The 13,681-nt window shown below is 48.8% G+C and overlaps 1 protein-coding gene and 1 non-coding gene across 2 annotated transcripts; one reads left to right on the top strand and one right to left on the bottom strand.

Annotated features, from left to right (window-relative positions):
• The first annotated feature begins 12,186 nt into the window (after window positions 1-12,186).
• Window positions 12,187-13,290, top strand: LOC120704802. Its single transcript, XM_039989326.1, has 2 exons — window positions 12,187-12,766; window positions 12,891-13,290. Exons 1-2 carry the CDS (start codon window positions 12,233-12,235, stop codon window positions 12,918-12,920), a joined length of 564 nt encoding a protein of 187 aa, XP_039845260.1. The 5' UTR covers window positions 12,187-12,232; the 3' UTR covers window positions 12,921-13,290.
• A 49-nt stretch (window positions 13,291-13,339) lies between these two features.
• TRNAQ-CUG lies at window positions 13,340-13,411 on the bottom strand. The gene has a single exon. It is a non-coding gene; the product is annotated as a tRNA-Gln (tRNA).
• Window positions 13,412-13,681: the final 270 nt, after the last annotated feature.

Here is a 13,681-nt window from a genome sequence, read left to right on the forward strand (position 1 = left end):
TCTGGCAACACACGTCTCAACCACCCGCATTTAATGCGGCAGGCGGCTTGGCTTCCGGCAGAAGGCTCGCCTCTGTGGGACACGTGGCGGAGCCGGACCCTGGGGTCGGCGGCCGCGCCCACAGGGGCACGTGGCAGCTCCGGACCCCTCCCGAGCGGAGTGTCGAGCCGAGGGCTCGGGGGGTCCGGATAGGCACGTGGAGGTCCCGGACCCGAATGTGGGGGTCCGAATCCACGGTAGAAGACCCTGAGCATTTCCATCTCTGGGACACATTGCGTCACCGGACATGTCCCTACGTGGTGGAGTAGGTCCGAGGCCGTTGGCCCGGTGAAAAGGAGTCGGACCGCTGGGGTCCGGCTGCTCAGGCCCTCAGGGCGTAGTTACGGATAACTATGCGTGTATCAGACTTGACATAGTAGGAGTGGGTACACTGACAGGCGGCAACGACGGCGGTGGATTTGCACGACGGGCTCGAGAATAGGCTCGTCTAGGGCTTTCTTATTTTTTATTTTTTGTATCCGATTAACCGAGGCGGGGCGGCCAATCGTCTCTGTTAATGCACCATTAACCGTGACCTTGCATCGTAAGTGGTTGGCAAAACTGCCTCTGTTAAGGCTTTTTGCCCACCTTGATTAAGAATATTGTAGTAATGCTTACTGTTTTACTTGTTAAAAAATGCAAGTAAAACTCCAATGCCGTGAATAGATAATAGGCCCTAAACATTTGCTTATACCTCCTCCGATAACGCCAACTCAGCTAGCTCATAGAAATTCAACTCATATTTTTCCTTACATGAAAGAAAGAAAAGATGAGGAGAAAGAATGTACTATCTTTTTTTTTGGGAAAATTCGATTCATGCCACCACAACTCCGTGAAATTGGGTGTCATGTTGAAAATCATGCCACTCAATGGCATGATTTTCAACATGAGATCCAATTTCAAGAAATTGGAGTGGCATGGATCCAACTGACCCCTTTTTTTTCAAGAGCTAGCTCATAGAGAAAAATGACTAGTCCAACTTCATTAATGAGAGAGAGGTTATGAGATCCAATATGCTTTGAACAAATGTACTATAAGCGATTGCAGGGGTAACTTTTTAGCTATCTCTTCTATGAGGTGGACAAGCTTAGAGCAAATGCACTAGCTCAACCATTTGAGGCGGCCTTTGATTCAACGCGGATTTGGTGAGCGGCAGGTGCCCACCCTAAGTCACCTCCGGGTCTGCCGCCGCCGGCCACCACCCTCCGGCTGTCCCACCTCGCCCGGCAGAGAGCGCCCCCTAGCTCATGCCGCCAGACGGACCGCCGCTGCAGCCGGGTCTGCTGCCGTCTCTAAGTCCGGCGGGCATGGCACCCCTGAAATCCAAACTCCCTGAGCTCCGCCGCCTCCCTCCACCAACCCGGCCGCCGGCGATCGCCCTGCCCACCAACCACGCGGATTTTGAGAGGTGGTTTTTCATAACCACTTCGGTTAATAAAAAATGACTACATCGGTTAATCGCAGGCATTAATCGAGACGGTTTTTTAACGTGCCCGCCTCCGAGGCTATTTTTAAAGGACGTGGTAAATGGTTTTTTGTGTAGTGCACCCATGGATGGCACCCCGGCGGCGGCACGGATCTTGGACATGAGCCGATGCGCTCATCAGAATGTTAACGGCCTTTGATTGTATTATATTCTTTGGTTCTCTTAAAACAAAAGTGTTGAAAATTGTGTTGGCACATACAATTTGGTTGTTTCCTGATAGTTTCTGTTAAACCAAAAGCCTTGGCTGTGTTCTTCTCACCCTGCTCATGCTCCGATTGGATCTCGGATCTAACGAGTCCCATCAGCCCATTGCCCCCATCCCCCCCCCCCCCCCCCCCCCCCCCGTGCAGTGACAGTGAGACCGGCTCGGAAAAGGATGTGAGATCATCTTCGATTAGCCTGTCCGCCCCGAATGGTCGGTGGCTCACGACCCACGACCCTACCGCCCGGCTTGTCGTCCTAAAACCTCAGGGCCAACTGAATAGCTGATCCATGATACAGAAAGGCTCAGCTCTGCTGTTACTATCTTGGCGAGGTGAACCCTCTCAGCTTGCTACCCCGGCCGGATCGAGATCCGTTCTGAAAGGATGCCCATAATAATTGCCAAGGAATGAAGCTAATTTATGGTGTCTTTCAAAAACAAAAAATGAAGCTAGCTTATTTATTCAGTGCAAGAACATGGCAGCGACGGACTACTATACTACTGATTCTTATTCGTTGCCATTACCGTGGCATTCAGTGATTGTAGTGCCCACGCTATCTCCATTCATCAGAGCACCATCATCATCAAGGCTATCCTTGATTCCTTAGCTTGTCCCGAGTTAATGCCCTCTCCTGGCTAAGTTAGCTGGCTGGCCGGGCTAGACGTGAGCTGAGGCTTTGCTTCGTCATCGTCATCTCCTACCAGCGCGCGGCGGCCGTGTTTAGAGGCGTCACATGCCTGCCGGGGAGGGAGCGAGGTGCCTGGTTGGTCGCTGGACGGAGAGAAAGAAAGGGATCGGCCGCCGCATCCATGATGAGTATCACTGTCACCTCACCTGTTGCGAGAGAGGTGAGCGGCGAGATCGGCGACGACACTGGAACGTGAGGCGGCAATAAAGAAAGCAGCAAGAGGTGGCCTCGGATCGGAGTGGCCCCCCACGACACGACCATGGCTCCGCTCCATGAGCGACACCGATCAAGCAATCATGCGCAGATATTTATCCTCGGTAATTAAGTTAATTAAGGTTATTAGTTTCAAACTCACACAGCAAAGTACAAAACCAAAACTTCTCCTATCAGCCTGGGCCGGACCGGTCTGACTGGTCGAGACAACCGGTCTGACCGGTTGAACTGGGTTTCAACCGTTTTGGGCCCCACAGCATTTAAACCACACTCTCTCTTTCCCTCACCGACTCCTTCACCCTCACCATGCTCAGCTCGCCTGCTGAGCTCTCTCCCTCTCATTTTTCTTCTCCAAACCCTACTCCCCAAATCCTTCCTCTCCATTTGATCCAAGGCCGAGGAGAGCTCTAAATCCACGTGGGGGATCATCTCTGCCATGTGCTCCTTCCCGGAGTGAAGTGGAATTTGAGTTTTTCGTGAGGAAGAGGCTCATTCAAGGTATTTTACTGGGGACGGTCGATCTCCCCTTCTAGATGGTTTTAGGTGATTCCCTCCGGTCAAATACGTTCCAATGTATCCCTGAACTGGTTTCCTAGTAGGGTTTTAGGATTAGTGGCTGGATTTCACCACGATATGGATTTTAGCTTTTGTTCTGGGTAGGTCCGGTCTGACCGGTTGGAGTGACCGATCTGACCAGTGGCATGGTTGAATTAAGTGTGACCGGTCTGACCGGTCGGATGGATCGGTCTGACCGGTGGGGTATTGGCTGAGTGGGTGAAATGCGGGGTAGTTAGTACAAATGGTTAGAAATTAATTGGGTTATTAATTACTCATAATTTTTGTAAATCATGCATGCCTTCTCATGTCATGTGCATATACATACGTGTAGCAGCTACGGCGGCGGAGGTTGTGTACGAGGTGGCTGGGGAGCCTCAGGAGCCGCAGGGGCAAGCCCTGCAGCAGGAGGATCGTGGGGAGTCGGCCCAAGGCCCATCTCACCCTAGCACTGAGCCACAGACTCAAGGCAAGCCCCGGTGCACATCCTATTATTTTAAATTATGACACCTATATACGTAACTATTACTTGTGCATTAGGATTAGGAATGGTTTGGAACACTAGTTGCATGATCCCTAGGATTTCCTGAGTTATACTAGTATGTATAGGACGATAGAAGTCCTATGCTTAATGGTTTTCCGGTAGAAGACGAGTGATCTCTTGCACTCGCGAGATATAGGATGTTTAGAAGTCGAGTAATTTCCTGTTACTCGCGAGATATGAGATATAATTATAATCCAGTACATGAGATGTTGAATTTGACATGGAATAAATGGAGAACTGAGACCGGACGGGAAATGATGAGGATACATAGGAATGGCAACAGGACAGGGTTCCTGGGTGTCTTAGTCCCGTCTGTGTCGATTAAGGACCGGTCGTTGTCGGCAGTGCTGATCGGGGATTGAATTGTACTAACCGCATGCCGGGAGTAGCAGGTAGTCGAAACCGGTAAGCCGAGTACTGCTTTGCTTCGAAAGTACAGGATTCCATCTCACCTCCTATGGTGGTCGAGTAGTCGCGGAGAAACGTGGATGCATATATTACTTTTGGTGGTCTCACGTTGAGCTCGGCTGACCATATGATGGTGGGGCTGTCCTGTAGTTCGAGGCGGTTATTGTCCCTGAAACAGGGTAACAACAGTGTCCTACAGTATGCCCAGGCCTTCAACAATTTATCGCAGTATGCGGGCTACCACGTGGACACAAATGAGAAGAAGCAGGCTTGCTTGAGGCAGGGGCTCAGCAGTAAGCTCCAAGATCGCCTGGCTATGGTTAAGTTTGACACCTTCAGTGAGCTGGTCAACGGTGCTATTGTAGGAATATGGGGTAGCAAAAACAAAATATTCTAACACATAAACCAGGATTACTGCAGTTATAGATCACGGGATTACCACTAGACGCGCGGATGCGGAACTTCTGTCGCGCGTCGATGTAGTCGAAAAGATGGAAGCCGGCAGTGCAGTTGCGAGAAACTCCTCACGTGCGGCTCGTTCTTATGCTACAGATGTAGCACCTCCAAGGTATCCACACATACGGGAAGAAGCGTCGCGATCCGGATTGCTAGATCCGCGAAGGCGACCGAGGGCTTAGGCACGAAAGGGGGCGGCACTATTCACCGTGGCTACTATTAGCCTTTTAGTGCTGTGAATAGTAAAGGGTCTAGGGTTCACTTTGGCCGTCCCTTCCCCTGTTTATATAGCCCCTAGGGTGGGCTGCCTTGGGCCCCACCTTTGGTGCCCCCTTTTGGGCCTAAAAAGCCCATTAGTGCACCTAAGCCCAGTCTAATTCGGATCTCATACTTATCAGGTTTCTTTCCCTTAAGTGTGTGACCCTATGGGCTCACATGCGAATAGACATGGCCCGAGCACTCTTACTCGTCCCAATAGTTGACAGTGGCCTCTAGCAAGACATGTCAACTCCTATATGTACACAAAGATCATATCAGACGAGCCGACACAATATCATATACATGTTGTTCCTTTTGCCTCACGATATTTGGTCTAGCTCCAAGCCAACCGCTCTTTCTCGATCCTGTGATTCGGAATCCTTGGTTAACTCTTAACCCCAGCATGGCCATGCATTTCATGATCTGAATCACTCGAGGGGCCCAAAGATATCTCTCTCTTGTAGAGAGGGGCAAATCTCATCTTGACCGACTATGTCTCATAGCATGCTTCTTGACAGACCCGAAACCCACCTTTATGACTACTCTGTTACGGTGCAGCGTTTGATGGCTCATAAATAATTCGATTCACATCTTGAGTACATACGACGATCTCAGGTCTTAGGACACAGCGTACATATTGTGTAATGAGAAGTCATCATCTCGTGTTGAGTCAGTTCAGACTCATGTCCCACATGAGCCCACATTATTAGTTTGACATCTACATGTCCATGAATTGTGAAACATAGTCATCAACTAATACATGTGCTAGTCTAATATTCATGTGTGTCCCCACATGAACTCCGACTAGAAACAGCTTTAGAATAACCATACAAGTAAAGAGTCTCACAGACAATTCACATAATTGTCAATCAATACAAGTTGCCTTCCATGGATATTCAAGGAACACTTCATTATTCATGAATACAAGGAAATATGATCATCTCTATGATTGCCTCTAGGGCATATTTCCAACAGCTATCATTCAGGAGGATGCCCACTTGGCTCACAAGGCAGAGAAGAAGAGAAAGTCGCCGGCGACGGGGTCTTTGAGCAGCACTCCACAGAGGTTTCGCTTGGTGCAGTCGGGCCCACAGCGTGCCCCCTTCCAGCACCAGCCACCGCAGCAGTGAGGATACAGGCCCCCTCAGTACACTCAACCACAGGGGCAGTCAGACCTCCTATTCCTCCACAGAGCGAGCAGAAGATTTGGGTGCCGTAGCAGAGGGTGTGCCCAAATTTGTTCCCATGCTACAACTGCGGACAGCTTGGACACTTCGCACGTAATTGCCCCATGCCGCCGAAGCAGGGACAGCCGTCCAGTCAGCAGAATCAGAAAGGCAAAGTCGCTCACTTCAAACCGGGACAAGTGCATTACACCACCCTTGAGGGTATTCCGGAGGGAGCTCCAGTGATGGCGGGTACGTTTTCTGTAAACGATCGTCCCGTCACCATATTGTTTGACTCTGGGGCATCTCATACATTCATTAGCAAGGAGTGTGCCATTAGGCTGGGATTGAGAATAGAAAACATGCAAAATCCATACAATATTTATTCGCCCGGGGGCTAATTAATTACCAACCAAATTGTCAGGCTAGTGCCTCTCCAGTTACAAGGAAAAGGATTTATAGCACATCTTATAGTACTCTCAACTATAAGAGTGGATATTATACTTGGCATGAACTGGATGAAGGAACAAGGAGTTATTTTAGACACTAATGCACATTCTGTGTACATAAAATCATCTGACCATGGGTCTATGACCTTATCTTTAAAGAACCTTGAGTCAACCACTTCCACTATGAATCACACTAAGGGCAAGGCTTTGGCTGACATACCAGTGGTGTGTGAGTACTCGAATGTTTTTCCGGAGGATTTACCCGGAATGCCACCGGATCGCAATGTTGAATTTGCAATTGAATTGCAACCGGGAACGGCACCAATTTCCCGAAGATCTTATCGGATGCCACCCAATGAACTGGTGGAATTAAAGAAGCAATTGCAAGAGTTGCTCGACAAAGGTTATATTCGTCCTAGCACTTCGCCCTGGGGCTGTCCAGCACTTTTTGTTAAAAAGAAGGATCAAAGCCTCAGGTTGTGTGTGGACTATAGACTTTTGAATGTCGTCGCAATCAAGAATAAATATCAACTTCCCCGTATTGATATTTTGTTTGATCAGCTATTCGGGGCCAAAATATTTTCTAAGATTGATCGCCGCTCGGGTTATCATCAGATCAAAATCCGAGCCGAAGATATTCCTAAGACGGCTTTCTCTACCAGATATGGACTTTATGAATATCTGGTGATGTCCTTCGGGTTAACAAATGCCCCGGCACATTTCATGTATCTCATGAACTCAGTATTTATGCCCGAGCTGGATAAGTTTGTCGTGGTTTTCATCGACGACATTCTTATATTTTCCAAGATCGAAGAAGAGCATGCAGAGCATCTTCACATTGTCCTTCAGCATCTCAGGGAGCACAAGTTATATGCCAAATTCAGCAAGTGCGAATTTTGGCTCAAAAAGATACAATTTCTAGGCTATGTCATCTCGGAGGACGGTATTTCTGTCGACCCCAGCAAAATCCGAGATGTGCTAGATTGGAAGACCCCTGAGACAGTTCCGGAAATTTGAAGTTTTCTTGGGCTACCAGGATATTATCGCCGGTTTGTACCGTACTTCTCCAAAATTGCTAGGCCCATGACAGAATTGCTTAAGAAAAGGGTAAAATTTGTTTGGGACGACAAATGTGATCAGGCTTTCCAGACGTTGAGAAAGGTTTTAACGTCGGCCCCTGTTCTGGCTCAGCCAGATATCACTCGACCATTCGATGTTTATTGTGATGCATCAGGTACGATTCTTGGCCGCATTCTCATTACTGCCTTTGGCTTAGCCAGGTATTACTCTGGCCTTGACGTTTGTGTGTAATGCATTAGGTACGGGTCTCGGCTGCGTCCTTATGCAAGATCAGCGGGTGATTGCTTATGCCTCCCAAGCACTTTGCCGGCATGAGGAAAATTATGCCACCCATGATTTGGAACTGTCAGCAGTGGGGCATGCATTAAAAATCTGGCACCATTATCTTCTGGGCAATCCAGTGCATATATACTTAGACCACAAGAGTCGGAGTGCGACACTTGTCAGAGGGTTAAAGCGAGCCATTTGAGATCAGCCCGCCTTTTACAACCCTTGAGTATTCCATCCTGGAAGTGGGAGGATATTAGTATGGATTTTATTGTCGGCTTACCCAAAACTTCCAAGGGTTATGATTCAATATGGGTTATTGTGGATCGTCTCACCAAGTCGGCACATTTTCTGCCGGTAAAGACAACACATACGACAAAACAATATGTCCAATTATATATGGACCGTATTGTGAGTCTCCACGGGGTTCCAAAGACAATCATTTCGGACCGGGGTACTCAATTCATTGCCCGGTTCTGGGAACACTTTCACGCCGCTCTTGGTACACAACTGATCCGCATTTCAGCCTATCATCCTCAGACAGATGGCCAGACCGAGAGAATAAATCAGATTCTGGAGGATATGCTCAGAGCGTGTGCGCTCACCTATAGCCAGAAATGGGATGAATGTCTACCCTTAGCCGAGTTTGCTTATAACAATAGTTATCAGGAGAGCATCAGAATGGCTCCTTTTGAGGCATTATATAGGCGAAGGTGTAGGACCCCATTGAACTGGTCAGAAGCCGGAGAAAGGAATTTTTTTGGACCCGATATTGTTTGCGAAGCTGAAGAACAAGTCCGGGTTATTCATGAAAATTTAAAGATTGCGAAATCCTAACAAAAGAGTTACGCGGATAATAAACGTCGATCTGTCTAGTTTCAGGCGGGAGATTATGTTTACCTGCGGGTCTCTCCAATGAAAGGGTTCAGTGATTCGGCGTAAAAGGAAAACTTGCGCCTCGCTACGTTGGGCCTTTTCTTATCATTGAGCAATGTGGGCCAGTAGCGTATCGCCTGGAACTTCCTGCCCAATTATCCGCGGTTCATAATATATTTCATGTTTCTCAGCTTCGGAAATGTCTCTGTGTTCCAGAAAAGGTGGTTGACATAGAGAAATTGTAACTGGAGCCCGATCTTGTCTATCCAGAGCATCCAGTAAAAATTGTCGATCACAAGACTTGGGTCACTCGAAATCACACTAGCAACTTCTATAAGGTGCACTGGAATAATCACTCCGAGCGGGAAGCTACTTGGGAGACGGAGGAATTTGTTCGGACTAAATGTCCGGAATTGCTATAAGCCTATCGAGGTACTCACCAATTTCTAACTTTCCATTTAGCACCCTCATTAAATCTCGGAACGAGATTCCTTTTAGGGGGTAGGATTGTAACTCCCAGGTATTTATCCTCGGTAATTAAATTAATTAAGGTCATTAGTTTCAAACTTACACGGCAAAGCACAAAACCAAAACTTCTCCTGTCAGCCTGGGCCGGACCGGTCCGACCGGTCGAGACAACCGGTTTGACCGGTTGAACTGGGTTTCAACCGTTTTGGGCCCCACAGCATTTAAACCACACACTCTCTCTCCCTCACCGACTCCTTCACCCTCACCATGCTCAGCTCACCTGCTGAGCTCTCTCCCTCTCATTTTTCTTCTCCAAACCCTACTCCCCAAATCCTTCCTCTCCATTTGATCCAAGGCCGAGGAGAGCTTTAAATCCACGTGGGGGATCATCTCTGCCATGTGCTCCTTCCAGGAGTGAAGTGGAATCCGAGTTTTTCGTGGGGAAGAGGCTCATTCAAGGTATTTTGCTAGGGATGGTCGATCTCCTCTTCTAGATGGTTTTAGGTGATTCCCTCCGGTCAAATACGTTCCAATGTATCCCTGAACTGGTTTCCTAGTAGGGTTTTAGGATTAGTGGCCGGATTTCACCACGATATGGATATTAGCTTTTGTTCTGGGTAGGACCGGTCTGACCGGTTGGAGTGACCGGTCTGACCGGTGGCATGGTTGAATTAATTGTGACCGGTCTGACCGGTCAGATGGACCGGTCTGACCGGTGGGGTATTGGCTGAGTGGGTGAAATGCGGGGTAGTTGGTACAAATGGTTAGAAATTAATTGGGTTATTAGTTACTCATAATTTTTGTAAATCATGCATGCCTTCTGTTGTCATGTGCATATGCATACGTGTAGCAGCTGCGGCGGAGGAGGTTGTGTACGAGGTGGTTGCGGAGCCACAGGAGCCGTAAGGGCAAGCCCCGGTGCACATCCTATTATTTTAAATTATGACACCTGTATACGTAACTATTACTTGTGCATTAGGTTTAGGAATTGTTTGGAATCCTAGTTGCATGATCCCTAGGATTCCCTGAGTTATACTAGTATGTATAGGACGATAGAAGTGCTATGTTTAATGGTTTTCCGGTAGAAGACGAGTGATCTCTTGCACTCGCGAGATATATGATGTTTAGAAGTCGAGTAATTTCTGGTTACTCGCGAGATATGAGATATAATTATATTCCAGTACATAAGATGTTGAATTTGACATGGAATAAATGGAGAATTGAGACCAGACGGGAAATTATGAGGATACAGAGGAATGGCAACAAGACAGAGTTCCTGAGTGTCTTAGTCCCGTCTATGTCGATTAAGGACCGGTCGTTGTCGGCAGTGCTGATCGGGGATTGAATTGTACTAACCGCATGCGGGAGTAGGAGGTAGTCGAAACAGGTAAGCCGAGTATTGCCTTGCTTCGAAAGTACAGGACTCCATCTCACGTCCTGGGGTGGTCGAGTAGTCGCGGAGAAACGGGGATGCATATATTACTTTTGGTGGTCTCACGTTGAGCTCGGCTGACCATATGATGGTGGGGCGGTCCTGTAGTTCGAGGCGGGGAGGGGAAAGGTCGGTACATGGGGTCTGACGGGGCTTTAGCGTGCCGTGTTGGTTAGGTCCACCTTGCATGGTTAAATCGAATCGATTCGCCGTGTCTCGCGGTTACGAGGACATTGATCTCTTTGCTGCATCGTAGCAAAATGTTAGAATGTAAGTTATTTATGTATATATATAATCTTGGACACATTGAGATATTTGGATTGCACCACCATGTTTGCTATAGTTGATCCCTGCAAATATTAGATTAGAATTAATTGAATTCATATATAATCTGAGGCTAAAATACTGAAAGTAAGAAATTACTTTAGTCGCTTTTCTGCAAAATAACCACCAGCCAAAAGCCTCGCATGTCTAGATATGTGGGCTAAGTTATACCCACTGGTCGGGTAAGTCTTGCTGAGTATTAGTTGCTCAGGGTTTGTTGCCACATATTTTTATTTCAGGGCACCCGGACATTGACTTCTGTCCCTGCTGTGTCAAATTTATCCGCCGTGATGCAGAGGGGTGGGAAGTGGTGAAGCGAGACCCCTAGATTAGGGATTTGGTGAGTTGCACGTGTGTGGGCGATGTGTGCAGCTTCTCTATCTGTTCAGACCAGTCTGACCGGTCAGTGGGACCGGTCTGACCGGTGTCTACGTAGAGTTCCCATGCTGACCGGTCTGACCGGTTGGATGAACCGGTCTGACCAGTTGAGAAGAGGCAGAACACTAGCGTAGTTGTAGGTTTTTTTCTATTTGAACTTGGCTACCCTAATGTATAGTTTGTAAACTATTTAGTTTATGTAGATTATGTAAACTATTGGTGTATTTGAACTCGGTTTGTAAAACTCTTTGTTAATATCGTATGTCACTCTTGTATATTTTTAAATATCGTAGGGCACCCAGACGTCGATCTCTGGCCCTGCTGTGTCAAATTTATCCGCAGAGATGCAGAGGGGTGGGAAGTGATGAACCGAGACCAGTAGGTTAAGAAGCTTAGGGGTTGCGCATGCGTGGGCTAGATGCGCACCATGTCTGTTTTGTTGGACCGGTCTGACCGGTGGCTACGTGGGGAGCTTCATGCAAACCGGTTTGACCGGTTGGTCGGACCGGTTGTCTAAAGGCTGAACACTAGAGGTGTTGTGGGATCTTTTTCGTTTAAACTTGGCTACCCTATTGTAAAGTTGTAAATTATTTTATTTATGTAAATTTTGTAAAATTATTGTAGTCGGAGTTTAGTTTGTAAAAGTTATGTATTATTTATGTCGTGTTGTTGTATTTTTAAGTATTTGTCGTGCTTGTACCATCTGCGTCCCCCTTCGCGTTGGACTACCGGTGTTGTTTCGATCGGGATGTGGGTTGAGAAAAGATCGCCAAATTAAACCATTAAACTAATGCGTCCGATGTATTTAAATGATAATTATTATAATTAATTAGAATTTTAATTTATTGGTTCAGTCGCATGCAGCGGGCGGGCGGGCAGGCGGGCGGGCAGGCAGGCTCCACGGCTGCCGCTTCCTCCCCCGGCCCGGACGGATCGAATGGAATGAGGCGTCCGGACGGATCGGAGCAGCCTCCAGCACGAGCAGGTCCGTCGTCCGTCCTTTTCCCTTCAACCACCGCACGATCAGCCGCGAATCCCCCCCTGCTGAAAAAGAGAGGCCTGATATATTATCCCGCTACCGCGGCAACAGCTAGCAGCTCACCGCACCGGCCGGCGGCGGTGCCGGATAATCCGCTGCTGATACGCGCAATAATGACGCCGCCGTCGCCGGAGATCGCGAGCTGCGGCTCGTCCCCGGAGGAGGACCCGTCGTCGCTGCCGGCGATCGCCCACGACGACGAGCGGCGGCTCCTGGTGGTGCAGGTGGTCCCGAGGGGCGTCTCTGACGGGCTCCTCGGCAAGTTCGCGGACACGAGCGCGTTCGACTTCGACTACGACCGCAGCGGGCTCTGGTCGCCGCTGGTGCTGCGCCACGAGGTCCTGCTCCTCGCCGCGCAGCCGTCGCCGTCCCCGGGCCACGGCCGGCGCCGCGGCGGCGGGCGGACACGGCGGCGGTGGCGCCGGAAGCGGAGGAAGGTGCGTGTACTGCCTGTTGCTCTGCCGAATCAATTCTTGCAGTTGCTCTGCTGCGGTGGAGAATGCTTGGGGTTGGGGCTTTGTTCGTGGTGCTCATCACTTGGGGTCTTGTCTTCTCGTGCAGGCGCTCTGCTGCTGCTGGGGATGGTGGTGACAGTGCAGTGTGGGCTACGGATGATCCATCTGAATGCTGCTGAATCTTCGCATTGCAACATGTATGCATGCTGCGTTCGGTGCTGCAAAGCCCAAATGCAGGGCGACATGTGTCATGCAGTTCTTCAAGGGCAGTACGTACACCGCCTTTTCTGTGACTGTGCTGATCATTGTTCTTGGAGGCATGCATCTGGCGTTCGGATGCACCCTGATCATGTAATTACCTTTTTTTTCTGTAGCGTTATTTTTGGTCTGTGCAGTGGTATTTTATAGGCTGATGCATGCCTGCACCGTTGCATCTGGCAACAGACAGAACTGAGGTCACAAATATATGCGCTATAAAAGTCCCCCAAATCGAATGAGTGCAGAAACAACTTGCAGCCTGCAAGGGAAAAAAAAAAGAGGGGGGAATGAAAAATTAGGTCCCACCGAGATTTGAACTCGGGTTACTGGATTCAGAGTCCAATGTCCTAACCGCTAGACCATGGGACCTTTGATGCATGGGGGCACTTAGTTTCCTTATATATACATTGTGTGGCCCTTCCCACCTGAGGATGTCACGGATTAGGAGGGGCAGAGCCCCAGCGACGAGAAACTGTGTGGCGCCTACCAAGTGGTGCGTGCAGTGTGCCTGATTAGCGAAATACAAGTGCACGCCTTCACTGCAAAACCTGCTGCTGCGCGCACACCCTCGCCTCCACCAGCTGCTGCGCGCACTCCTCCCGTCCTCCGTCATATATATGGATGTTCTAGACATAGGTT

The sequence above is a fragment of the Panicum virgatum genome, chromosome 4K (assembly GCF_016808335.1).
Source record: "Panicum virgatum strain AP13 chromosome 4K, P.virgatum_v5, whole genome shotgun sequence".
Classification (NCBI taxonomy): domain Eukaryota; kingdom Viridiplantae; phylum Streptophyta; class Magnoliopsida; order Poales; family Poaceae; genus Panicum; species Panicum virgatum.

Coding starts and splice junctions, on each gene's coding strand:
- LOC120704802 (XM_039989326.1), top strand. CDS start 12,233: ATGAGGCGTCCGGACGGATCGGAGCAGCCTCCAGCACGAGCAGGTCCG. Junction 12,767..12,890: donor GGCGCCGGAAGCGGAGGAAG/GTGCGTGTACTG, acceptor CTTCTCGTGCAG/GCGCTCTGCTGCTGCTGGGG.